The sequence below is a fragment of the Pleurodeles waltl genome, chromosome 4_2 (assembly GCF_031143425.1).
Source record: "Pleurodeles waltl isolate 20211129_DDA chromosome 4_2, aPleWal1.hap1.20221129, whole genome shotgun sequence".
NCBI lineage: Eukaryota > Metazoa > Chordata > Amphibia > Caudata > Salamandridae > Pleurodeles > Pleurodeles waltl.
In genome coordinates, this window is record NC_090443.1 from 733,982,406 (window position 1) to 734,006,774 (window position 24,369).

At 47.2% G+C, this 24,369-nt stretch overlaps 1 protein-coding gene across 2 annotated transcripts in view; it reads left to right on the top strand.

Moving 5' to 3' along the window:
- Nucleotides 1-24,369, top strand: part of LOC138293239 (bromodomain testis-specific protein-like) — a 1,110,548-nt gene that overhangs the window by 639,856 nt on the left and 446,323 nt on the right. For both annotated transcript variants that reach the window (XM_069232347.1, XM_069232348.1), the window contains exon 7: nucleotides 14,444-14,572. In XM_069232347.1, coding sequence (XP_069088448.1) covers nucleotides 14,444-14,572 — 129 coding nt within the window. The remainder of the gene's footprint in view (nucleotides 1-14,443; nucleotides 14,573-24,369) is intronic.

The window sequence follows — 24,369 nt, forward strand, 5'->3', positions numbered from 1 at the left end:
CTCTGACGTCACTTGCTGGCACTGGCCACTCAGAGCTGTCCACTGTGCTCTCACGCCTCTGCATCCAAGATAGCAGAGGTCTGGGACACACTGGAGGAGCTCTGTGCACCTCCCCTGGGAGGTGCAGGTCGGGAGAGTGGTCACTCCCCTTTCCTTTGTCAAGTTTTGCGCCAGAGCAGGGCTGGGGGGATCCCTGTACTGGTGTAGACTGGCTTATGTAAGGAGGGCACCATCTGTGCCCTTCAAAGCATTTCCAGAGGCCAGGAGAGGCTACTCCTCCCAGGCCCTTCACACCTATTTCCAAAGGGACAGTGTGTAACACCCTCTCTCAGAGGAAATCCTTTGTTCTGCCTTCCTGGGACTGGGCTGCACAGGCCCCAGGGGGGCAGAAACCTGTCTGAGGGTTGGCAGCAGGGGTAGCTGCAGAGAAAACCCTGGAGAGTTAGTTTGGCAGTACCCGGGCTCTATGCTGGAGCCCTGGGGACACATGGAATTGTCTCCCCAATACCAGAATGGTATTGGGGTGACAGTTCCATGATCCTAGACATGTTACATGGCCATGTTTGGAGTTACCATTGTGATGCTACATATAGATATTGACCTATATGTAGTTGACGCTTGTAATGGTGTCCCCGCACCAGGGAAATTGCCCTGAACAATGTGGTGGCACTTTGGCTAGTGCCTCACACTAAGTAACTTTACACCTGACCTTCACTAAGTGAGGGTTAGACATATAGGTGACTCATAAGTTACTTAAGTGTAGTGTAAAATGGCTGTTAAATAACATGGATGTTATTTCACCCAGGCTGCAGTGGCAGTCCCGTGTAAGAATTGTCTGAGCTTCCTATGGTTGGCAAAGGAAATGCTGCAGCCCATAGGGATCTCCTGGAACCCCAATACCCTGGGTACCTAGGTACCATATACTAGGGAATTATAAGGGTGTTCCAGTGTGCCAATGAGAATTGGTAAAATTAGTCACTAGCCTGCAGTGACTGTTTTAAAATCAGAGAGAGCATAAACACTAAGGTTCTGGTTAGCAGAGCCTCAGTGATACAGTTAGGCACCACACAGGGGACACATACAGGGCACACTTTATGAGCACTGGGGTCCTGGCTAGCACAAAAGCCACAAAAAGAAAAAACTGAGGTTATCTCAGACACATTGGCGTTAGGAGCAATATCTCCTATCAAAACGCTGTCAATGATGAAATCACTATCAACAGCGGCATTGTTGTTGACGACTGTCACCACCATACCATCGATGAGACCATCTACAGCTCTGACGACAAGGACCTCTGCAGTTCAGGTTCCCATATTGTCGACAATGGCCACAGAGACTAGGAACGATTCAGTTTCCCTATCGGTCTCATTTCCAGTGACGCCGGTTCCCCCATCGATGAGGGTATCTATTACACCGTTGATATCATTGTTGGCTAAGGCCTCGTCTACTGCGCCATCGACGACGACACGACCACCGTTGATGATTCCAATGTCAACTTACCATCCACCATTGATAATACCATAGAGGACGATGTGGACGAGATTAAAAATTGACATTTAAAAAAACCTAGTCTGTCATACACCCCCAACATTTCACCCCTTATTCCAAGCCACCTTCTGTATATGGATGAGTCAGATGAGGAAGGCCCTTTTGGACCGGCACTTAGGTCTTCTGAACTCCATGTCAAATATCGGGAAGAGGAGGAAGAGTATTATGAGGGTGACCAGTGTCAAGACATTGAGAGCTACTATCATCAATCCTCCACCCATAAGCGCACAGAACATTTTCAGTACTATTCAGAACCTCATTGCACTCTGGAGGATGTCATTATGCCTCGCTGTCTAATAGAAGATCTGCAAGACATGTTGCCAGATTATAGATGACATTTTCCTCCAGAGACAGCGGTACCACCACCAACCCCTCCATGAACAGCTTCTATTCCACCACCATCTATCCTGCCTCCAACTATGCCTAGGGTGATACCACAGCCACATGCTGTTCCCCTCCTAAGGGAGATCCTTCTACCTTGGATGTTGAGAATAGGGAAAAAGGCAAACTACCTGCTCAACCAGAAGACTGGGATGATGACATTATCCTAACCACAACACCCGCCTGCTGATTCCTCTCGGGGGTCATTTGGGGGTTTCACAGTATTATGAAAATGGCAAGAGAAAGATTTCACCTACCCATTACAGTGAAGCACTCTGACTGCTCCTTATATGATTTTAAGGACCAGATGCGGAAATCAGGCAGGTCAATACCCATCATTGATCACATCTAGCAGGAGGGTAGTAAGATCATTGCTACAGTGCAGGTGGTCCTACCCTGTATTGACAAAAAATACAGAGCCCCTGATGATTCCCCTGCATGCCTGAAGGGGCATCCATGGCTGGAGTCCGTAGTTTCCCAAGCTGCACAGAAAAGATCTAAGAATCCGACCGCCCCCATCTCAGTACTGCCAGATAGAGATGGACGTCTTGAAACTATAGGCAAAAGATTTTCTCTCATGTCAGCCATTACAGTAAGAGCCGCTAACGCCTTGGCTATTCTGGTGCGCTATGACATACGAATGTGTTCTGACATCAAGTCTATGTTAGATCTGATTCCAGAGGACCAACAACAGGAGGCAGAAAAGATAATACAGGAAGGCAACCATGCCTATTCTGAGATTGACACAGCCATGGATATCGCCTCCACAGTGTTCAGACAGCTTGCAGGCACTGCCGTTCTGAGGCGTCAGGTTGGCTCAAAGCCACTTCATTTCGACCTGAAGTGCAAACAAAAATTCTGGATATGACTTATGACGGTGATACGCTTTGCGGCAAGCACATAGCTGAGACTCTTCTTGCCATTAAAACGGATACAGACACAACTAAGTCCCTCGCTGCCTTATAGTATAAAAGATTGCCCTTTAGAGGTGCAAGAGGGTGAGGTTTTTCCACCTATAGAGGTTCTTATCACCGCTCCCAGCTGTTTCAGCCTTACCAACCTCAATATAGACGAGCCCAAGCGTATCGTCAACCAACTACGGCAGGTTCCTCTAAACTGGGTACTAGCCAAAGATCTGCACATCATACCAGAAACACAAGACGCAAACAATGACCCAAATCAAGTACCAGCTGCTCAATCCTCCGTCACCAAGTTGGGGCGAACATCTCCAAACATCTCCACTATTGGAAAACTATCACCTCAGACCAATGAGTGTTGGACATAGTAACGTATGGACACACCTTGGAATTCACGTAGAAACCACCAAAGAGTTCCCCAAAGGGGGCGCACCTCCCACATCTTTTCTTATTGAAAAAAATAAACCAAGTTGATGCTTTCCAAGAGAGCAATAGAGAAAGCTCCATTGGGTCTGAGAGGAAAAGGATTTTATTCCATTTTTTTTTCTCCTCGTGTGCAAGAAAACAGGGGAATGGAGACCTATCCTGGACCTCCAGCATTTAAACAAATACCTCCTCAAGCAAACTTTCAGAATGATCACTCTCCCAGACATATTACATCCTCTGAACAACTGAGACTATATGACATCTCTAGACTTGGAACATGCATACTTTTATATCCCCATTCATCCCAAGCATTGCAGGTATCTTCAATTCACAATAGCTGGTACTATCAGTTTTTAGTCTTTCCTTTCGGTCTCAAGTCAGCCCCACACATTTTCACCATGTGCTTAGCTGCCGCTCTCCGAAAACAAGGTCATCAGGTGTTCCCATTCCTAGACGACTGGCTGCTAAAAGGTTCGACTTCACAAAGAAAGCTTCAAACGACAAACAACTACCTCACCCTTTTTCAGAAGTTAGGTCTTACAGTCAACAATAGAAAACCCTCCAAGATTCCCACTCAGAGGATGACATTTCTCTGAGCTGTTCTGCACATGCAGCAGAACTAAGCTTTCCTTAGGCAGGAACAGCAGAAGAAACTGAAATCTTAAGCCATAACAATATAAAAAATAAAGTGCATTTCAGTGAGATTGTTCAAATTGGCCCTAGGCATGGTATCTTCCACAATCCACCTAGTTGCACATACACGTCTCAAAATGAGACCTTTGCAAGAGGAATTACCAGCTCAGTGGAACCAATCACAAGGTCAGATTTTCATCACACCAAATATGATAAAGATACTGGGCTGGTGGTCTCACCAATCTCATCTTCCTCAAGGTCTCACTTATTAGTCCCAGAGTTTATGATTACAGCAGATGCATCAATGGAAAGATGGGGAGGTCACCTCCAAGACCTACAAATCCAGGGAAAGTGGTCAAACCACCAGAAGCTAAAGCACATCAACAGCTTGGAACTCAAAGCCACCTTGCTCACATTGCAAGCTTTTCTCCCAAGGATTGAAGGCTCTCGAGTGCTGGTACGGGCAGACAACACAACCAACCCACGAAGTCTCTAACACTCTCACAAGAATCCCAGAATCTATGGAACTGGCTAACACGCTGCAACATCTCCTTGAAGGTTGAACACGTCTCAGGAGTGCACAACACATTGTTAGATGCACTCAGCAGAGCCAAGAGCGATTGTCGCGAATGGGAACTGAATCATGTTCAACTAGACAAAATATTCCCAACATGGGGAAAGCCAACAATGGATCTTTTCGCACATGATCAGGAATACCACATGCCAATTTCACGCAAGTCGATATCCCCTGCCAGGGACCTGAGGGAAATACATTTTCGATGCGATGGTCCGGGATCTATTTATATGCTTCCCCCCATCCCTCTAATTCACACAGTCATCTCCAAGATGAAGGTCAAAGCCTGTAGCCTAATACTAATCGCTCCCAAATGGCCCAGGCAGTTCTGGGACACAGAACTTCACCTGATGTTGAAAGCCACTCCGATACGTCTCCCACCAACTCAAACACTTCTATCTATGCACCAGGGGCAAATATTGCATCCAGGTCCAATATCACTGCACTTGCATGCATGGTTCCTGAATTCTATTAGATCAGGTATCTGAAGATCACTCCAGAATGTAGAGACATACTCTGTAAAATGAGAGCAGACAGCACAAACAAAACATACAGATTGAAATGGAAGCAGTTCTGCTATTGGTGTCACCAAAATATCTTGCACCCGTATGAGATTTCTCTGGAACAAATATTACCATATCTGCTAATGCTAGCAAAGTCTGGGCTTATACATTCCTCAGTAAAAGTATATTTATCAGCAATTTCTACATATAGACGTCCTGCAGATGCAGTTTCTCTTTGTTCATCACGACTAATTAAACAATTCATGAGAGGTATATTCAGGGTTTTTCCTCCAGTAATGGTGCCCCCTCCAGAATGGCACCTTAATATTGTTCTCTCAAAATTAATGAAACACACGTTTGAGCCTATTCACAAAGCTGACCTGAAGTTTCTTACGTGGAAGGTAGCCTTCTTATGAGCAATCACTTCCACCAGAAGAGTCAATGAAATCCAAGCTTTCACTACGCAAAAACCTTTTTTACGCTTCACAGAGGATTTCGTTATTCTCAGAACAAATCCAAAATTCTTCCCTAAAGTTCCCTTTCAATTTTCTCTCAGTAAACCAGTTATTTTCTGTACATATTTTTCCAATCCAACAACACCAGCGAAAAGATCTCTCCACATGTTGGATGTGAAGAGATGCCTTAGGTTCTATCTCCAACGCACCAAAACTGTTTGCAAGTCTGATCAATTATTACTGTCCTATGGAACTGGGTGACAAGGGACTGCAGTAACAGAGGCAACAATAGCAACCATCCAGTTTTGTCATTCCACAGCAGGAAAACCTCTGGCAAGATAAGCTAGAGTTCATTCAACAAAGCAGTATCTACCTCTGCTGCTCGGTTTGCTGGAGTTCTGCTGGAACAAATATGCTGTGCTGCTACTTGGAAGAGCACCCACTCATTCACAAAGCATTACTGCCTCCAGTCCACAGAGAAGTGATGCAGCTGTGGGACAAGCAGTCCTACGTCATCTGTTCCAGTAAAGTGAGCCTCTATTGTAGTAGAGACTTTATTTCTAATACAGGTTACCTATATTATTATCCTGTCTAATCTCTGAGTACATTTCTGTGTGTAAGTACACGATATCATATATTGCATGATTGTTTAAATGTGTGTGTGTGTGCATATGCATACATTCTCTTATACCCACCATTTGTAAGATTTTTAAAATCTACATTGTTAATACTGCTTGTTACTCTGATTCAAGCATGTGAATCTATGAAAGATCCAATACTGGATAAGAAAGTTGGTTACTTACCTGTAACTGCAGTTATTCAGAATTGGTATCTTTCATAGATTCACATGCGACCCACCCTCCTCCCCTTAGCGGCTCCCTTTATGGACTTAGGATGTATAACTCACTCTAATGCTGGAAATCTGAGAGAGCCTCTCTTGGGAGTGTTCTAGCGGGTGCTGTGGCCTTATTGGTCATGATTCAGATTTGGTCCTTTTAAAAAAAAAAAAAAAAAAAAAAGGACATACATTGACTAGCACATTGATGGCCTACTTTCAGCCTGTGTGGTTGTTGCATACTGCTTTCTATGCTACCCCAGAAAGACAGTAAAGTCGAGATAGGGGATTCTGCAAAGGCAACAACTGACTGCAAAGCACTGAAGACGGATTCCTGGACCTGTAAAGGGAAGGGGACCAAGTCCAAGAGTCACACAAGTGTCCGGGGGGGCAGGAGCCCACTAAACACCGGATAAAGGTGCAAAAGGGCTGCCTCTGGGTGGAATAAGCCAAAGATTCTGCAACAACAGAAGGTGCCAGGAACTTCTCCTTTGGTCAGAGGATGTCCCACAGCGTGCTGGGGGATGCAGAGTTGTTTTCATGCAGAAAGACGGCAAACAAGCCTTGCTAGCTGCAAGAGTCGCGGTTGAGGATTTTGGGTGCTGCCGGGGCCCAGAAAGGACAAGGAGGTCGCCCCTTGGAGGAGGAGACAGAGGGGAGCTCAGCAACAGAGAGAGCCCATGCAGAAGCAGGCAGCACCCGCAGAAGCTCCTGAACAGGTGTTCAGAAGATCTGAGCATGACGGTCATCTCAGCACGACAAAAGAGGGTCCCAAGAAGTCAGAGTCCAACTCAGCGGGTTGGGCAATGCAGGACAGAGTGCTGGGGACCTGGGCTAGGCTGTGCACGAATGAAGTCTTGCAGAAGTGCACAGAAGCCCAAGCAGCTGCAGTTCACGCAGTACACAGGATTACTGTCTGGTGTGGGGAGGCAAGGACTTACCTCCGCCAAATTTGGACCGAAGGGCCATTGGACTGTCGGGGGCACTTGTTGGATCCAACTCCTGTGTTCCAGGGACCAGGCTTGTCAAGATGAGAGGGGACCCAGAGGACCGGTGATGCAGAAGTTTGGTGCCTGCGTTGGCAGGGGTAAGATTCTGTTGACCCACGGGAGATTTCTTCTTGGCTTCCAGTGCAGGGTGAAGGCAGACAGCGCTCACAGCATGCACCACCAGGAAACAGTTGTGAAAGCCGGCAGGATGAGGCGCTACAATGTTGCTGGTAGTCTTCTTGCTACTTTGTTGGGGTTTTGCAGGCGTCCTGGAGCAGTCAGCGGTCGATCCTTGGCAGAAGTCGAAGAGGGAAGTGCAGAGGAACTCTGGTGAGCTCTTGCATTTGTTAACTGAAGAGAAGCACACAGGAGAGACCCTAAATAGCCCTCAGAGGAGGATTGGCCACCTAGTCAGGTAAGCACCTGTCACGAGGGGTCTCTAACGTCACCTGCTGGCACTGGCCACTCAGAGGCCTCCATTGTGCCCTCACACCTCTGCATTCAAGATGGCAGAGGTCTGGGACACACTGGAGGAGCTCTGGGCACCACCCCTGGGGTGGTGATGGACAGGGGAGTGGTCACTCCCCCTTTCCTTTGTCCAGTTTCGCTCCAGAGCAGGGGCTGGGGGATCCCTGAACCCAGAGGCGGGGGAAGGCTACTCCTCCCCAGCCCTTAAGACTTATTTCCAAGAGGATAGGGTTTTACACCCTCTCTCAGAGGACATTCTTTATTCTGCCTTCAAAGGACTGGGCTTCCCAGACCCCAGGAGGAAGCCTGTTTGTGGGTTGGCAGCAGCGGTACCTGCAGTGAAAACCCCAGAGAGTTGGTTTTGCAGTACCCTGGGTCCATGCTGGAGCCCCGGGGATGCATGGATTTGGCACCCCAATACCAGATTTGGCATGGGGAGACAATTCCATGATCTTAGACATGTTACATGGCCATATTCGGAGTTACCATTGTGAAGCTACATATAGGTACTGGCCTATATGTAGTGCACGCGTGTAATGGTGTCCCCGCACTCACAAAGTCTGGGGAAATTGCCCTGAACGATGTGGGGGCACCTTGGCTAGTGCCATTTTCTTGCTTAACCATTCTGAGTCTCTGCTTGGCTGCTGAATATACGTCGGGCTCGAAAAATCGACCACTCGCATTGATGAGTATTATGGCTAGCTGACATTGAACAGGTGTTCTGTTCAGTTGAAAAGTGGATGGGCAATAAAAGATGTCTTTAAATCTTGTTCTTATGTCACATTTGCTCTGTGTTCACAGACAGAGGTCAAAAGTCAGTTTTCCTTACAATTAATTTTTCTTGTGACTGCAGAGTTCCAGGACTTTGTAAAGTGAACTGTGTGACTTGCTGCTTAGAATATTAAATAAAAGGTGTCAGGTTTTTCCTAACACACAGAATTTAGATGACAAAGTAAACTGTCCAAACATTTCAAAATATATTTAAGTAGTTGTGAAAGCCCTTTTTAAAAATATTTCTGTGTGATGAAAAAATACTGTAATAGGATGAAAACAAATCAGAATACTTTACATGTTGATGTGCAAAGGAAATGTTTTCTGAAACCCAATTTTCACAGATTGTTAATACACTATATACTTTTATCTGTAAAGCTGCAAGTTTGTGGAGAGGTTTTTGGACGTTTTTTGGAAAGTTACTGTGTGTAGATGACAATATGTTAACACATCATGGTTTAGTAATATATTTATTAAAATTGAGGGTTTAAATAAACTGAGAAACACTCCTGCCCTGATGGCAATGTTGTTAGTAAACTAAAAGAGGTCCTAGGTTATGTGGGCTAGACCTCATGGTTATGTGGACTAGATTCTTGTGATGCATGCAGCAAACTTTAGTCTGCTTAATCAAACAAAGAGAATTTTTTTACTGTAGAAATGCTGAGCTCACATATTTGAAGGTGCAATCATATGTGTGAATTAAGAAAAAGGCAACGCTGTAAACCAGTGGTTCCCAGCCTGTGGTCCGGGGACCCCTGGGGGTCCCCAAAGCCTCCTCAGGGGGTCGGTGACTGCTTAGAGAATTTAATATTATTAACAGATTAGGCACCCAGCTTTCAGTAATGACTCATTGGGGGGGTCCGTGGATTCCAATAATGGTTCAGTGGGGGTCCCCGGGTTCCAGTACTGATAAAGTGGGGGGTCCACAGATGTCAAAAGGTTGGAAACCACTGCTGTAAACTATTTGCCTAGGATCACACAATGAGACCCATTTACGGGTCAAGTAAATTACAGTTAGGTCGAGTAGCTTGTTTAAAATACTCGACCTGCAAATCTAGTAACATTTTTATTATTTTTTGAGCCCTGAGAGTGACAGTTGGGGTGTTTGTGAATTAACTCTAGACAGTGACATAGATGGAGCTGCGGTGTGTCCTGCATATCCTGATAAGTCTTTCTGGGCTAGAGTAGGAGGAGCTGACACCTGCACTTGAAAGGGCTGTGCCTGCCCTCACACAATACAGTCTCCAACCCACCGGTGTGTGTCTGGGACAGGGAAAGGAAGAGGCATGGTCTTGTGCACTACAAAGACTTTCCTTTGAAGTTTTCACATGAAATAGGTGTTAAAGGATGGGGAGGAGTAGCCTCCCCAGCCTCTGGAAATGCTTTGAAGGGCACAGATGGTGCCCTCCTTGCATAAGCCAGTCTATACCGGTTCAGGGATCCCACAGCCCCTGCTCTGGCGCGAAACTGGACAAAGGAAAGGGGAGTGACCACTCCCCTGTCCATAACCACCCCAGGGGTAGTGACCAGAGCTCCTCCAGTGTGTCCCAGACCTCTGCCATCTTGAATGCAGAGGTGTGAGGGCACAATGGAGGCCTCTGAGTGGCCAGTGCCAGCAAGTGACGTCCGAGACCCCTCTTGATAGGTGCTTACCTGACTAGGTGGCCAATTCTCCTCTGAGGGCTATTTAGGGTCTCTCCTGTGGGCTTCTCGTCAGATAACGAATCCAAGAGCTCACCAGAGTTCCTCTGCATCTCTCTCTTCAACTTCTACCAAGGATCGACTGCTGACTGCTCTAGGATACCTGCAAAACTGCAACAAAGTAGCAAGGCGACTACCAGCAACATTGTAGCGCCTAATCCTGCCAGCTTTCTCGACTGTTTCCTGGTGGTACATGCTCTGAGGGATGTCTGCCTTCACCCTGCACTGGAAGCCACAAAGAAATCTCCAGTGGGTCGACGGAATCTTCTCCCTGCTAATGCAGGCACCAAAGTTCTGCATCAACAGTTCTCTGGGTGCCCTCATCTTGACGAGCGTGGTCACTGGAACACAGGAGCTGGATGTGACCCCGACAGTCCAATGGTCCTTCTGTCCTAATTTGGTGGAGGTAAGTTCTTGCCTCGCCAGGCAGTAATCCTGTGTACTGTGTGATCTGCAGCTGCTAGGGCTTCTGTGCACTCTTGCAAGGAATCCTTCGTGCACAGCACAGCCCAGGTCCCCAGCACTCCGTCCTGCCTTGCTCAACTCTCTGAGTTGACCACCGAATCCGTAGGAACCCTTTTTTGTTGTGTTGAAACGACCGCTGTGCTCAGATTACTTGAACACCTGTTCAAGTGCTTCTGCGGGTGCTGCCTGCTTCTGCATGGGCTCTCTGTGCTGCTGAGCACCCCCTCTGTCTCCTCCTCCAAGGGGCGACCTCCTGGTCCTTTCTGGGCCCGGGCAGCACCCGTTTTCTTCAACTGCGACTCTTGCAGCTAGCAAGGCTTGTTTGCAGTCTTTCTGCGTGAAAACAACTCTGCATCCTCCAGCACGCCGTGGGACAACTTCTGACAACATGAGAAGTTCCCGGCACCTTTTGTTGTTGCAGAATCTTCGGCTTCTTCCACCCAGAGGCAGCCCTTTTGCACCTTCATCCGGGGTTTAGTGGTCTCCAGCCCCCCCCCCCCAGGACACTTGCGGGACTCTTGGACTTGTTCCCCTTCCTTTACAGGTCCTCAGGTCCAGGAATCCGTCTTCAGTGCTTTGCGGTCAGTTGTTGCCTTTGCAGAATCCCCTATCTCGACTTTACTGTCTTTCTGGGGTAGTATGGTAACTTTACTCCTACTTTTCAGGGTCTTGGGGTGGGGTATCTTGGACACCCTTAGTGTTTTCTTACACTCCCAACGACCCTCTACATACTACACTAGGCCTGGGGTCCATTTGAGGTTCGCATTCCACTTTTGTAGTATATGGTATTTGTTGCCCCTAGGCCTATTGTATCCTATTGGGTTCTACAGTGTTTGCACTACTTGCTTAACTGTTTACTTAACTGATTTTGGTTTGTGTGTATATTTTGTGTATTTTACCTACCTCCTAAGGGAGTATATCCTCTGAGATACTTTTGGCATATTGTCACTAAAATAAAGTACCTTTATTTTTAGTAACTCTGAGTATTGTGTTTTCTTATGATATAGTGCTATATGTTATAAGTGGTATAGTAGGAGCTTTGCATTTCTCTTAGTTCAGCCTAAGCTGCTCTGCTATAGCTACCTCTATCAGCCTAAGCTCCTAGAACACTACTAATCTACTAATAAGGGATAACTGGACCTGGCACAAGGTGTAAGTACCATCAGGTACCCACTATAAGCCAGGCCAGCCTCCTACACTACCCAGCTGTGATTGCAGGAGTTGATCAACGGTAGGACAAAGACGGTCAGGAATGCAGTCATGGTCAAGTGAAGAGTTCCTGGAGGATGCGGTCGATGTCCCACGCCAGATGGATGCTTGCAGTCGGTCAGTGGCATGAAAGAGCCACCAGCAAGCTTTGGTAAAGCAGAAATCACGGTAAAGGAAAGGTAGAGCTGCCGGACACCAGCATGGTCCAGGAGAACTCATCCCATGGCGGAAGTCCTAGGGGGAATCTCAGCAAGGTGGATAGTCCACAGAAGAAGCAGCAGCCCCCCCAGGAGACCCACTGGGCAAGGAATCAGGAGCTGCAGAGGATCCCACATAGCACAACTTGCGAAGGGTCCCATGCCATAGGAGAAGCATGCAGAGGGCTGAGCGCTGCAGGAAAGAGCGCTGGCGGTTGGGGCTACTCGTAGTCTGAAGATCCCTTGGATTGCTGCAAGAGCGAGAGTGCACAGGGGTACTGTCCAGCATGGGAAGGAAAGGGCTTGCTTCCACCAAAGTTGGACTGCTGGCAGAGAGGACCAAGGGCCCTACTAAGGACCACCAGCTGTGATGCAGGATCCATGCAGCTCATGATGAGAGGAGATCCATGCAGCCTGTCGTCGTTGGAGTTGGTGCCTGCAGGTGCAGGAGAGTGACTTCATCACTCCAAGGGAGATTCTTTCTTCCTTGTCATACAGACTAAAGCCTTGCTGCCCTCAAAGGATGCATGGCTGGGCAAATGTTGCAAAGCTGGAAGGAGCCATGGAAACAATGTTGCAAGCACAGTCTAATCATGGATGCAGATTGTCAGTTCCTGGAGGGTCCAGTCACAATTCCAGTGGCTAGAAGTTGAAGTAGAGGTTGCAGAGGAGTACTGCTGGAATCTTGAAAGTCAAATCTGAGGACCCACCCAAAAGAGAAAAGCTAATAGCCCTGAAATGAGGATTGGTCACCTAACCAGGCGACCACCTATCAGGAGGGGGCTGTGATATCACCTGGCCACTCAGAAGCTCCCAGAGTGCTCTGCCAACCTTGGATTCAAGATGGCAGAACCCATGGACCCTCTGGAGGAGCTCAGTGCACCACCCCTAGAACGTGGTGATGGACAGGGAAGTGGTCACACTCCTCCCCATTGTCCAGTTTCGTGCCAGTGCAGGGACTGGAGGTCCCTGAACCAGTGTAGACTGGTTTATGTATTGAGGGCACCAAATGTGCCCTTCAAAGCATACCAGAAGCCTGGGGAGGCTACCCCTCCCAAGCCATGTAACACCTGTTTCCAAAGGGAGAGGATGTTACCCCGCCTCTCCCAAAGGAAATCTTCTGTTCTGCCTTCTTGGGCTTGAGCAGTTCAAGCCGCAGGAGGGCAGAAACCTGTCTCTGAGGGGTGGTAGCAGCTTTGGCTGCTTGGGAAACCTCAGAAGGCTGGAATGGCAATTCTGGAGTCCCTCTAAGGATCCCCCATAGTGCATGGAGTCGTACAACCAATGCTTGCAAAAGCATTGGGGTTTGATTCCATCATGTTTGATACCAAACATGCCTATGTTCGAAGTTGCCATTATGTAACTGTGCTTAGGTAGTGACCTATGTCCAGTACACGCGTAACATGACGTACTCACGAAGTCCAGGCAAATGGAACTGGAGTTTGTGGGGTCACCTCCGGGCTAGGAGGATCTGCCATAGTGGTGACTTACAGTGACCTCTAGTGAAAAAGGGTGCATGCACCCTTTCACGCAGGCTCCAATGGCAGGCCTGCAGATACTTTGCCAGGGCTCCCTGTGGGTGGCATAATACATGCTGCAGCCCATGGGTATCCCCTGGTACCCAAATGCCCTGGGTACCATATACTAGAGAAATACATGGAGGCACCAGTATGCCAAAGGTGGGGTGTAAGTAACCAGGTTCCCAAGTTAGAAGGGAGAGAGCATAATCACTTGGGGCCTTGTTAGCAGGATCCCAGTGAACACAGTGAAACACACTGACAGCAGGCAGAAAATGGGGGTAACCATGTCAAGAAAGAGGGTACTTTCCTACACAGATTTTATAAATCACATTATTAAATAAATTCAAGGAACTATTCTCAAATATGATTTCAAACCTGTTTCCAAAAGATTACTTTGGGATATTGTAAGATGGCAGTGAACTTCCGGTATTTTCATAAGTACATCATTGATGTTGTTACTGGCATACATAGGTTAATGTAAACCAATTTTAGTTAGCTTATTTATTCATGTCTGTTTGTATTGGGCCAACCAGGTCACCAATAGCTAAATAAATGGTCCCAGTTTCACATTCACAACTTTATATTGTGCCAGTCTTGTGTGTTGGGAGATTGGTTCAGAGACCATTATGTGATTAGTTTGCATATCATTTATGGTGCAAGGGTGACAGCAGTAATGTTTTGTTGAGTTGTGTACACTCTAGTTTTCTTTAATGGTTTGAGTATTAATATGGCAGAAGTTGGATTCATGCTCCTTTGAATAATTTCAATATTTTTTCTAGGTGTCTAAGTGTAGTCTAAGTACTTTACAAATTCTATTTTATTAGCAATGCTAAGGGGTTTTTGTCCTACAGGAAAAATTGGAGAATGGAAAATACCAAGATGCACAAGAATTTGCTGCTGACATGAGATTAATGTTCATGAATTGCTACAAATACAATTCACCAAACCAGGACATAGTATTTATGGCACGAAAGCTACAGGTGAGTTAATTCACTTGGTTGTATATTTAATTCTATAAATGTTACATTTTAAACAAATGGACTTTTGAGGTTTGTGGATATTATACAATAAAAATATGCTCAATAGTAATGTTTACATTGTATATACTTTGACTAACATTTACGGAAATATACCAAGTATAACCTACTCAGCATAATTTTCAGACAATCCCTGCTCCTTGGTGTCCTAGACTCCGCACCTGCCTCCCCTTAAAATCATAGTACATGCCGCAGTTCTCTTTATCAAGGGCCTGACTAAGTATAACCACATCACTCCCACTGGTGTTCTTGCAGCCTGCACCTTCTACAAAGTCACCACAAATAACACTGCCTCGCTGTCTGACAAGCTCATTACTTCTGGTGGGTCTCGGCACTATGCAATCAGGACACAATCACACCGGAAATGAAGAAATGCAAAAAAACGTAAAGCCAATAAGTTCTTGCATTGTATGTACTTGTTTTGTCAATACCATTTATTACTGTACAGCAAAAGAAAGGACAACCTTTTGACTTCTGTGGACCCGACTGAATCGTTGCTGGAATCCACGGATCCACACTGAGTCCTTATTGGAAAATGAGCAGCCCCTGCCTAAGCAAATTCTATGATTTTAAACTTCAAAACAATGCACAAAAATAAGTATACCCCAAACAAATTCTCCAGTATCACAATGAAAACGTTTTAAAATTTTCAATTTTGCTTCTTTAATTGTATATACTTTATTAAATTAAATTTTTATTAGCATTATTAGTTTTGTAAAACAGTTACTGACCTCCTGAGTTGGCTATGCGGAACCTCAGGGGTCCTCGGACCACAGGTTAAGAAACACTGCTGTACAGCATTCACAAAGCTGTGCATTATGGGCAAAAAAAATAAAAAATCCTATCACGTCATTTTGACACAGCCTTTAAAAAAAAAAATCTTATTTACCCCCTTCACTTAGGATCGACAAAAAAAAGCTCAAAAGCATTTTTTTTTTTTTTTTTTAAAGTTTGGGGAGAGTAGAGAAGCAGTACGGGTGGGGAATGGTATGGAAGCAACATGGGGGCTGGTGTAGAGGAGAGCAACATAGGTGAGGGGCGCAGAAGCTGCACAGGGAGCTTCCATACTGCAGGGGTGGAATAAACGCAAGAAGAGAAAGGAAATCCTGCACACGCTAAAGAATAAGAAGCAAGCAAGTGACAGTGAAGCCAACCAGTGGTAAACAATGGACGGTGTTCTACACCCATTGTAACTTAACAATACGTCTCACAACAGACAACTATGTAGGTGAGACCTAAGAATCGAGGTAGCAAGCTTTTGCCATTCAAGAATTCAGAATCTGAAACAACATCCCTGTTTCCATCAGGACCGTCCACATTTTGCTTCAATTTAGGATAGAGCTGAAGGCACACCTCATAAAATAACTCTACATCATGAAAAATTAACACTCTGCCTCCATCTCAGAACCTAACTACCCCTTCCATCACTTACTGACTTTTTTTTTTTTACCTCGGACTGTGTACGGCGTACCACTGCCTTTTGCTTAGGTTTGCGCTATTCATGTAAAATGTATAAACTCAAATATTGACTGGGCTGGTTAGATATGCCAATGTACACGCTAGCCTCTCATGGCCTTTCTTAAGTCTTTAAATATCTGGAGGTGAACAAATATCTATGCCTATCATTTACTTTTGGAAATTGTTCTTCATTGTCTATTAATTCTTTTTGAATTCGGAAGTTCAGGCCACATTGTCCATAATACAAAATGCAGATTTAAAAAAAAACCTGCCATATGTCCATCATTTTGTATTTTACAACACGTGATTCAGCCTTTCTCTGGGTTGTCAATTGGTGCATGTGGCTCAGCACATGCTTGAATGTATTCTGTTTGAAAAAAGCTGTCAGATATATTAGTAGTCTGTTTGATAACGGCCCTACTGGACACTGACTTCATACTGACTCAAATCATTTGAGTTTTTTAAATTTACAAATAACTGACAAGTACTCTTTGTAGAAGGCTGGCCTGGGTTGTAGTGGGATATCTATGGTACTAACACCAGGTCCAGTTATCCCTTTATTAGTGAATTGTAGGCAGTGTCTAGAAGCCAGACTCTCTAGAGGTAGCTGTACCTGAGCAGCCAAGGCTTATCTAGGAGACATGCAAAGCTCATGCAATACCCCTGAGGTCACATAGTACTCGCATACATGAAAGAAAACACTCAGGCTCTCATTACAACATTGGTGGTAAAAGCCGTTTACCGCCGTGCAGAAGACCGCCAACACACCGCCGCGGCCGAGGAATTCTGCCACAGCAATTATGACCCACTGCTCGGAATCCGCCAAAATTGAGACACCCACAGAAGTCCGCCACACTAAAGGTCAGTGATAAACTGGCGATAACAAAACCTCCACCGTCACGCCAACAGAAATATGCCCACACTATCACGACCCACGAATCCACGCGGCGGTCTTTCAACCGCGGTATTCCATTGGCGGTACACACCGCCCGCTCAAAATACACACACTTTTACAAAACACAACTACATTGGACAAATCCAAATACACACACCTGATACACATACACACACCACTCCCACACACCCAATACAATATAAAACACACACCCACATCACCCACAAACCCCTATGACCAAAATACCGAAAGAAGGCCAGAGAGAGACACTACAAACTACTACCAAGCATCCACAGGCACACAATACCATCACCCACATAACTTCCACGCACCTCACACAACAACCCACTAAATATCACCCCACTTATCACAACACACACCACCCCACACATCACCCACACCACCCCATGGCATGTCAAAGACACCCCAGGTTCTCTGAGGAGGAGCTCAGGGTCATGGTGGAGGAAATCATCCTGGTAGAGCCACAGCTATTCGGATCACAGGTGCAGCACACCTCTATAGCCAGGAAGATGGAGCTATGGCGAAGAATAGTGGACAGGGTCAAAGCAGTGAGACAGCACCCAAGAAATAGAGATGACGGGGGAAGGTGCGTTCCGTGGAATCAAGACACCACCTTGCGGTTCAGCGGACTGGCGGCGGACCCCCACCTCCTCCCCCACAACTAACATGGGAGGAGCAAGTCTTGGCGATTCTGCATCCTGTGGGCCTCGCAGGAGTAGATGGAGGAATGTACTCTGGTAAGTCAATTCTTAACTATTACATCCCCCACCCTACCTGCATGCTATCACATACCCCCGCCCTCACCCTCATCACTCCAACTCCTCACAAATGTCCCAATATCACAAACCACACATCCCAACACCAAGCCCTTCATGCAACAACAAAGCATGGACACCCATCACCAATGCATGGCCACGGCACATACCCATACACCCCCCTAAAACACCATCACACAAGGTCCCACACAGGAATGCAAGCACTGGGGTACACGGTCACCCGCCCATTGCACACCATGGCACACACAGATGCAATAAACATCCTTTTATACCCCTGCAGGACCCCTACCCAACGTCACCGGACAGGAGGGTCCACACATGTCCACACCACCAACAGAAGAGGCTCACAGGGATGACAGCAGCTCTGTCCAACTGGATCTAGATGACCAGCCCGGCCCATCCGGGACCTCGGGACAGTTGGTTCCCCTCACACTGGCACAGGCAACCACAGAGCTTCCCCCCTCTGGAAACACCAGCACAGCACCCAGCCAGCAGTCCCATACCTCTGTCCCCAGGACACGTCAGTCAGCAGTTTGTCCACCACTACAGGGAACCCAGGCTAACCCACCACCCCAACAACAACAGGGACCTGGGGGGAGTGGCAGTGGGCACACGGTCCAGGGGACAGAGGCCCAGGAACATAGGGGAACTGGGAGGGCTGCTGTGCGACAGGGAGAGGACAGGCCCAGAGAACCCACTCTCCACGAGGCCCTCTCGAACATCATGGGAGCCTACCACCATCCCCAGGAGACGATGGCAACAGTACTGGCCAAGTTTCAGGAGACCCAGCAGCTGCAGGAGGAAAAGTATTTGGGCTTCAGGGAGGAACTCAGATCCATCAATTCCACCCTGGGCACCATCGTAGGGGTGCTGAAGGAAGTCCTCAACACCAGGAGGGACACTGTGGCACAACAAGGGGCCCCTGACACTAGCCTGGACGATGAACTGCCCACCACCTCCGCTGGAGCTAGTAGACAGGAGGCACCACCACACCAGCACCCCACCCCCTGCAGACGGAGAACCACCCAGCAAACGGTCCCTGAGATCCAGGACAAAGACAGAGAACGATGCCAAGACCCCCCGCCAAGAAATGAGACCGCCCTGATTGTCATCCTTCTGTCCCACTTTGTCACCCTGTCCATCCTCAAACTGCCCCAGCTCCACTTCCTATGCCCATTTGGGCAATGCACCTGTGAGACTAATAGACTGGACTCTGCCATGGACATTCCTCCACCATCACCCCTCACCATTTTACAGCACCCTCCAGTATTGAGCACTTAAATAAACACCCTTAAAGCACAAAACAATCTGGAGTCTGTCTGTGATTTCGAATTAGTGTATTAGCAATTACAGTGTCAAAATGCTCTTTCAATTGTAATGTCAACATACCTATGTCACACAGCTCTAGTCCATGAGGACACAAAGCAGATGTCACACAGTGGGACCCACATCTGTGAAACCGTAAGGGAAAGTGACAACTCAGTGACCATACACTGGATGAAAACAACAGACAGTAGAGAGGTAGTAGTGTTAAATTACATGTAGTAGGCAGGTTTGTATTCTTACCTGTCTCTCACTGGAAGTATTGCAGGATCCCAGAGTTCCTGTTGTCGAAGTCCTCTTCTTCTGCTTCCTCGTCTTCACTGTCCACAGGCTCCACAGTTGCCACAACACCTCCATATGGACCATCCTCCTGCAGAAAAGGCACCTGTCGTCGCAAAGCTAAGTTGTGAAGCATACAGCAGGCCACGATGATCTGGCACACCTTCTTTGAGTAGAATAGGGATCCACCTGTCATATGGAGGCACCTGAACCTGGCCTTCAGGAGGCCGAAGGTCCGCTCTATAATCCGCCGAGTTCACCCATGGGCCTCATTGTAGCGTTCCTCTGCCCTTGTCCTGGGATTCCTCAATGGGGTCAGTAGCCATGACAGGTTGGGGTAACCAGAGTCACCTGCAAATGGCGAGGGACAACTGTTAGACACACACTAATCTGTAGGGATATCCCCAGACCCACACAACCATGCCCACTGACTTGCTTGCAGGTGCTCACCTAATAGCCACACACAGTGCCTCTGGAGTTGACCCATCACATAAGGGATGCTGCTATTCCGCAGGATGTAAGCATCATGCACTGAGCCAGGGAATTTGGCATTCACATGGGAGATGTACTGGTCTGCCAAACACACCATCTGCACATTCATGGAATGATAACTCTTCCGGTTTCTGTACACCTCTTCACTCCTGCGGGGGTACCAAAGCCACATGTGTTCCATCAATGGCACCTATGATGTTGGGGATATGTCCCAGGGCATAGAAATCACCTTTCACTGCAGGCAAATCCTCCACCTGAGGGAAAACGATGTAGCTCTGCATGTGTTTCAGCAGGGCAGACAACACTCTGGACAACACGTTAGAAAACATAGGCTGCGACATCCCTGATGCTATGGCCACTGTTGTTTGAAATGACCCACTTGCAAGGAAATGGAGTACTGACAGCACCTGCACTAGAGGGGGGATTCCTGTGGGATGGCGGATAGCTGATATCAGGTCTGGCTCCAGCTGGGCACACAGTTCCAGGATTGTGGCACGATCTAGCCTGTATGTGACGATAACATGTCTTTCCTCCATTGTCGACAGGTCCACCAGCGGTCTGTACACCGGTGGATGCCACCATCTCCTCACATGTCCCAGCGGACGGTGCCTATGAAGGACAACAGCGAGCACAGAGTCAACCAACTCAGAGATACGTACACACAGCTTACACAGAACACGAATCATAATTCGAAATTTGCATGTATGAGTGTTGAGGCAAGGCCTAGGTATGTGTGACGCAGTTAAAAATTAAGCCATGTGGGCCCCTGAAATGGCGGCTGCCTGACCTGTAAAGTGGGACAATGGGATGTGATGTAACTGCGCTGGCGTTGTACACAGTCGCGGTAGGCGGTCGAAGACCGCAGCGCAATTCTGCATTGGTTAACATTGGACCCTATGGGTCCCAGGAGCCAATGATGATGTACGCCGGCGGTGACTGTACGCACCGCCGCGGATGTGACCGCCATTTTCTATCTGTTCAATCACTCGATACCTGATCTTCGACAGGAGAGGACCTACACTGCAAGTGCTGCTGTGACATCAGTCTGGCAGAGACAATGGCTCGTGCATCTGGGGAAAGGGCCCCTGCCTTCACATCGGAGGAGTTGGAGAAACTCGTGGATGGGGTCCTCCCCCAGTACATGCTACTCTACAGTCCTCCAGACAAACAGGTAAGTACACTGGGAGCATGCTGTATGGGCTATGCCTATGTGGAGTGGGGTGGATGAAAGATGGGGGAGGGGGGTAGAATGAGGCGTGCATGAAACAATGGTGAGTGCATGTGCACATGGCAATGGTAGGGATGGGGGCCAATGACTGTGACGGTGCAGTTGGTAATAACTTTTCTTTTTCCCCTGTACAATTCCTGTAGGTCAGCGCCCACCAGAAGAAGGATGTTTGACGTGCCATCGCCAAGAACGTCCGGACCCTGGGGGTCCATCACAGACGGAGCACCCACTGCGTAAGAGATGGGTGGACATTCGCCGCTGGAGCAAGAAGACGGCGGAGGCCCAGCTGGGGATGGCCTCCCAACATGGGAGGGGTGCCCATCGCACCATGACCCCCCCCTGATGTTCAGGATCCTGGCGGTGGCGTACCCGGAGTTGGATGGGCGCTTGAGGGCATCACAGCAGCCACAAGGGGGTGAGTACACTGCCATTCAGCTGATTCAGCGAGCAGTGGAGGTGTCTGGGTAGGGGAGGTGGTCTGTGGGTTTCCCTAGGCCAGGGCGAGTGTGCTAGTTATTTCCCCTTCCTCTGGCAGACCCTGTGGCACCCCACCCCACCTGTGTACAGTGCCAACTACGCCTAGTCAGGCTCCTGTGACATCCATGTGTGCAGATGTCGGCCATAGCCTTGTAGGCCATGTCCCAGGGATTGAACAGTAGACCCCCAAGTGTGTGGCGTAGTGCAGGGGGCTTCTGTGTCTGACGTGTCCGCCAACGGTAGCGGTAATGCATGCACTCAACATGTCTTTCTTCTGTCGTCCCTCCCCTTTCTGTGGTCTCCCTGTTCTTGTGTGCATTAGCATCATCAGGCGGAGGAGCAGTGGTACCGGAGCAGGAGGGAGCTGCATCCCACTTGGCCCTGGAAGGCGAGACTACGGACTCGGAATTCACCAGTAGGACGTAGGGCGAGGGGAGCTCCACAGTGGGGACAGGAGCTGAGACCAGTGATACGGACTCGTCCTCTGATGGGAGCTCCCTTGTGGTTGTGGCCACATCTGTGCCCCCCTGTAGTGCTTTCCTCTTATCTAGTTTCTAAGCACTAACATAACACAACAGAAATGCACTTCTGAGGTCAAAGAAGACTTTTATTGTTGTTAATTCTTCCCCAACCACAATATTTATGAATGACGAATTAGTAGCTTTCAAGTCCGCGTTAATCAAACAAAATATATCAGTTTGCAATATACACAGCAGGTTATATTTATAAGATATTGAATGCAAAGCAAAACAAATACTTCACCGTGTGGGAACTATCTACAGCTTCATCTTTCTAAGGTCTGCAAGCTGATGACCCCTGTCAGCCGTGGGAAAGAGATTCATCTACCCACACGGGATTGCTGGCAGCTGGCGCCAAGCTCCAGCACGAGGTACGGCAGATTCGAATCTGACTCTCTGCTGCCTGTTACATTCGTTACAAAGGTGTGCCCCCTCCTCTCAGACCTGGGAAACTGAGCAAGCCTTTTGGAGACTGGCCAGGTCTCCAAGACTACTCCTGTTCCCAAGCTCAAGCGAAGAAAAAACAACACCCATGTACTCTCTCTTATCATGTCTAGTCTACTGTGAGAAAAACATCTTGGTTCTCTGGTGCAAAAACACAGCTTGGAAAAATACAGCTTGGATTCTCAACTGCAATGTCTAACTCCACGTTAAAGGCAATGGGCAGCTAACCTAAATATCAAATGCAATGTCATGTTAAAGGCAATAGGCAGCTAACCTAAATATCAAATGCAATGTCTAGTGTCATGTCAAAGCCAATAAGCATCTAAGCTGAATACAAAATGCATTGTCTTATATCATGTCAAAGCCCATAGGCAGCTGAGCTGAATACAAAATGCAATGTATAATATCATGTCAAAGCCAATAGGCAGCTGAGCTGAATATAAAATGCAATGTATAATATCATGTCAAAGCCAATAGGCAGAATATCTAATAGCATGTCAAAGTCAATAGGCAGCTAAACTGAATACATCATGTCAAAGCCAATAGGAATGCAATGTCAAAGCCAATAGGCGGCTAGACTGGATACAGCATGTCAAAGCCAATAGGCAGAATACAGAATGTAATGGCTAATGCAATGTCAAAGCCCATAGGCGGCTAAACTGAATACAGAAAGTAATGGCTAATGCCATGTCAAAGCCAATAGGCAGAATACAGAATGTAATGACTAATGCAATGTCAAAGCCCATAGGCGGCTCAACTGAACAAAACATACCATGTGCTACTGGTGAACATTGAGCAACTAATATGCGCAGTGGTGAAACACAAAGTCATTGGTCAAAACAAACTCCGTCAAATGGCAGTACATTCCGCCCTTTGACCAATGAATTTTTGTTTCACATATCTCTTGTTTCAAACAAAAACAAAAACATCAGCACAAAAAAAAAACATTATATTTGAATGATCAAAGCAATCCCTGTAAAGCAATAGAAGTGAATTAACACATTGATCTCATAACCTTTCACATCAGATACATCTACATAGAAAAGACTGGGCAATTTTTATACTCTGAGTGAGTCTCTAATTCAACAGCGTTAGCAATTTGATGTGGCATAAGTTCTACTCATATAAAGATGCACGGTCCACCTGAAAGGTTTGCTGGAAGGTAAGCAAAAGTCAGAGTTCCATACGAGAAGGGAAAAAAAAACCACAGCTTAGTTCCAGTGGAAGAATGCAATCAAACAAGTTGAACTTGAACTGAAGGCGCAGTTTGCGCAAAATGGATCCATGGTGCTGGCACTTTACTCAGCCAGGTTCAGGTTGGGGATTCGGACCCTTCCCCGACCCCACACGCACACACCGGAAGGGGGACCACACAGCACACTCAGGGACAGTGGCGAAAGCGAAACGTGGTAGGATCTGCAAAAGAAACAAGTATGACTTTTCTTGCAAATAACATTTTTCATTTAAACTGCACCCTTCCTCTTTCTTTCCCTGTTTTATAATCAGCAGGACGTTTTTGGGGCCCTTTGTTATAATTTCTGCAGGTTTTGGAGGATCACTTGGGGCTTCAGCCCACACATCAGTACTGAGGTTTTTATCCGCTGCCCCACAGCTTCCCTTTTCTTGCACTGTCAGAAGGGCTGGGGCAGACTCATTTTTTACCAAACCTCCATTCACTGCATTTTTGTCAAGTTGGGCCATTCTGTCTCCAATTTGTATGAATGAATCAGCATAATTTCGATTTTTCCTTGGTAATTTGCAGCAATCACTCTCCCTAAAACCTGATCACTTTGCCATTTCTGTCCTGGTAACTTTCCTCTCCCCAACTG